The sequence below is a fragment of the Sphaeroforma arctica genome (assembly GCF_001186125.1).
Source record: "Sphaeroforma arctica JP610 unplaced genomic scaffold supercont1.229, whole genome shotgun sequence".
Lineage (NCBI taxonomy): Eukaryota > Ichthyosporea > Ichthyophonida > Sphaeroforma > Sphaeroforma arctica.
Window position 1 is genome coordinate 13,226 of NW_014040329.1, and position 2,429 is coordinate 15,654.

At 37.3% G+C, this 2,429-nt stretch overlaps 1 protein-coding gene across 1 annotated transcript in view; it reads left to right on the top strand.

Moving 5' to 3' along the window:
- The window catches only part of SARC_04199 (HAD-superfamily subfamily IIA hydrolase), a gene marked incomplete at its 3' end in the record, with an annotated part of 3,223 nt that extends 980 nt beyond the window's left edge, over positions 1-2,243 (top strand). Inside the window, exons 2-3 of the mRNA XM_014301979.1 lie at positions 645-746; positions 2,026-2,243. Of these exons, the coding sequence (XP_014157454.1) occupies positions 645-746; positions 2,026-2,243 (320 nt within the window). The remainder of the gene's footprint in view (positions 1-644; positions 747-2,025) is intronic.
- Positions 2,244-2,429: the final 186 nt, after the last annotated feature.

Sequence of the window (2,429 nt, forward strand, 5' to 3'; positions counted from 1 at the left end):
GTAGTTATATATATATATATATATATATATATATATATATATATATATATATATATATATATATATGTATATAATGTATGTATGCATATGAATGCATGTGTATGTATACGTATCTATACGAACATAGCTAAGGCCGGAAAGGCTATGGGTTTTCTGAGTAACAACACACTGATTGCCGAGGGCCAATTTGGGAGGAAAAATATGCGACCAGTACACTCACAAGTCGAATACTTGTAGGATCATGTATATATAATCAAATAAAGTAAATTATTTCAGTGAAAGATTAAAACTGGCATCGTTCTACTGTGTGAGATTATTATCTTCATTTAATTATTTTTGAGTATTTTTATGACATTGATTCGTGCAATGCCAACCAGTTTCAAATGCCAACCAGTTTCAAATTACTGATTATCATATACACGAATTCAACGTTCTCTATTACCTACCTGAGGTCGAGCCCCTTAATTACGTACTATTTCACTACAATGCAATGATGCTTGTAAAAATTAACCACTTCCGTATATGGTGCTTTTGAGGTTCGCTTACCATTTATGCGTTCACTATGCATTCTTGTGTATCGCATGCAATCATGAACAGTGGACTGACGTCTCATCATACAGCCTTTCACGTTTCTTTGCCGTCAGGATTTCCATACGTATTCGTCACCAATGGGGGGGGTTCCACCGAACAGAAAAAGGCTCATCAGCTCAGTGAATGGCTAAATATAGACGTCCCTGTGGAAAAAGGTAGTAGCTATCATGTGTAAAGTTGGACTTAGATTTACCTGAGGGGTAGGACGGATCTGGAGTGAATAGCTAAATATAGATTTAAATACCTGCAGGGCAATACAAGAAGGATATCTTTTGTATACTCTTTGGTTAATTTTAGACTATAGGCAATGGCTAGCTATACATGTGTATGTGCGAAGAAGAAGAATAGACCCAATTGGAGCAGGTAATGTTCGAGCTGTACCCTTGGTGCTGACAGACATGTCAGTATACTCTCAATAGGTATAGCCTAAAGTGTGTATATTTATGGCATAGCAAGTGAGTTGATTTATGGAATATAGAGGATTTGGAATTTGTCGAGCATTTATCCCGAAAACTCATGATCTTCTAGAAAATACCTCTCTCTCTCTCTCTCTTATAGGGACATTTGCTCATCTGTATTTTACGTCTGAGAATATGCAACATAAGATAGTGGGCAGTATGAAACGCCTTATATAAAGCTGCACTAGGTGCTAGTCGATGGCTAGTACTATCAAGTAGCCTGTGGGTGCTGGTTAAGCGTACATTCCGTATGTGCGAGTGATTATATGGTATTAATTTAGGATAAGCCATACATATGCTGTGTCGATATAGATTTTCCACAGGTATATTCTTCTAGTATAGATTGTGGCATAAGCGTATTGTTTTGGCATAAATTGTGCCACATATATATATATATATATGTGTGTGTACCACTGTAGCAGAACTTACTAGCTTCAAAGAGTCCGTAGGTCTTGTACATGAGATCGATATTCTCAACCATTTGTTCCCAAAGGCAAAGTGGCACTATCGAAACTGTCAGTGTACTGGAATCTATGTCATACAACCTGTCCGAAGCAAGCAAGGCTGATACACGCACGGCACTTGTCGCACATGTTGTATGTGTCGACCACGTAAACGCTTTCTCGGTTGATCAAGACAACTAGACCCACAAGTATCGGACGATAGTCAGAAGAAAATACGATATGCTCACCTCAAATATACACGTTAAACACAATGAATTCCCGCCCAATGCACGTACTGTTATATCAGCGCATACGCCAGTGGTGTACTCTAACAGCTGTGCAACAATATACTGACGGCATCTCTGAGCTATCGGTCAAGATATTCATTCCCGCATATAGCGGACGATAGTCAGAAGGAAGAAGGAAGTCTATTTTCATACTAGTATAGACATAGATTCATGGTTATAGTATATACGCACGCTCCTACTAAAATATACCCTTGTTCATTCTGATCGTTAACATACAATTCTCAGTGATCCTTTCGCACACGCCGATGCGGAAATATACCAACCTCTACGACAAGAACGTGTTGTTAGTAGGTCAGGGTCCACTGCAGGAGATTGCCGCCAATTACGGCTACAAGAACACGTGGACGATGGAAGATGTGGTCAAGGCATACCCACTTCTACATGTGATGGACAAGGTATGCATGTTCAATATTGCAGAAACTAAGGAATACGGCTCCAGTTAATGTATCGATATTAAAATTCAAAAATTATTACTTTTATTAATAATAATACAATAATCATTATTCATATTTTTATTTTTATTTGTTTTTGGCATTCTTCTTTTTCTTCTCCTCCTTCTTCTTTATTATTACTTTTATTAATAATATATCTATGTATATGTATATGTATATAAACATAAACATACATTC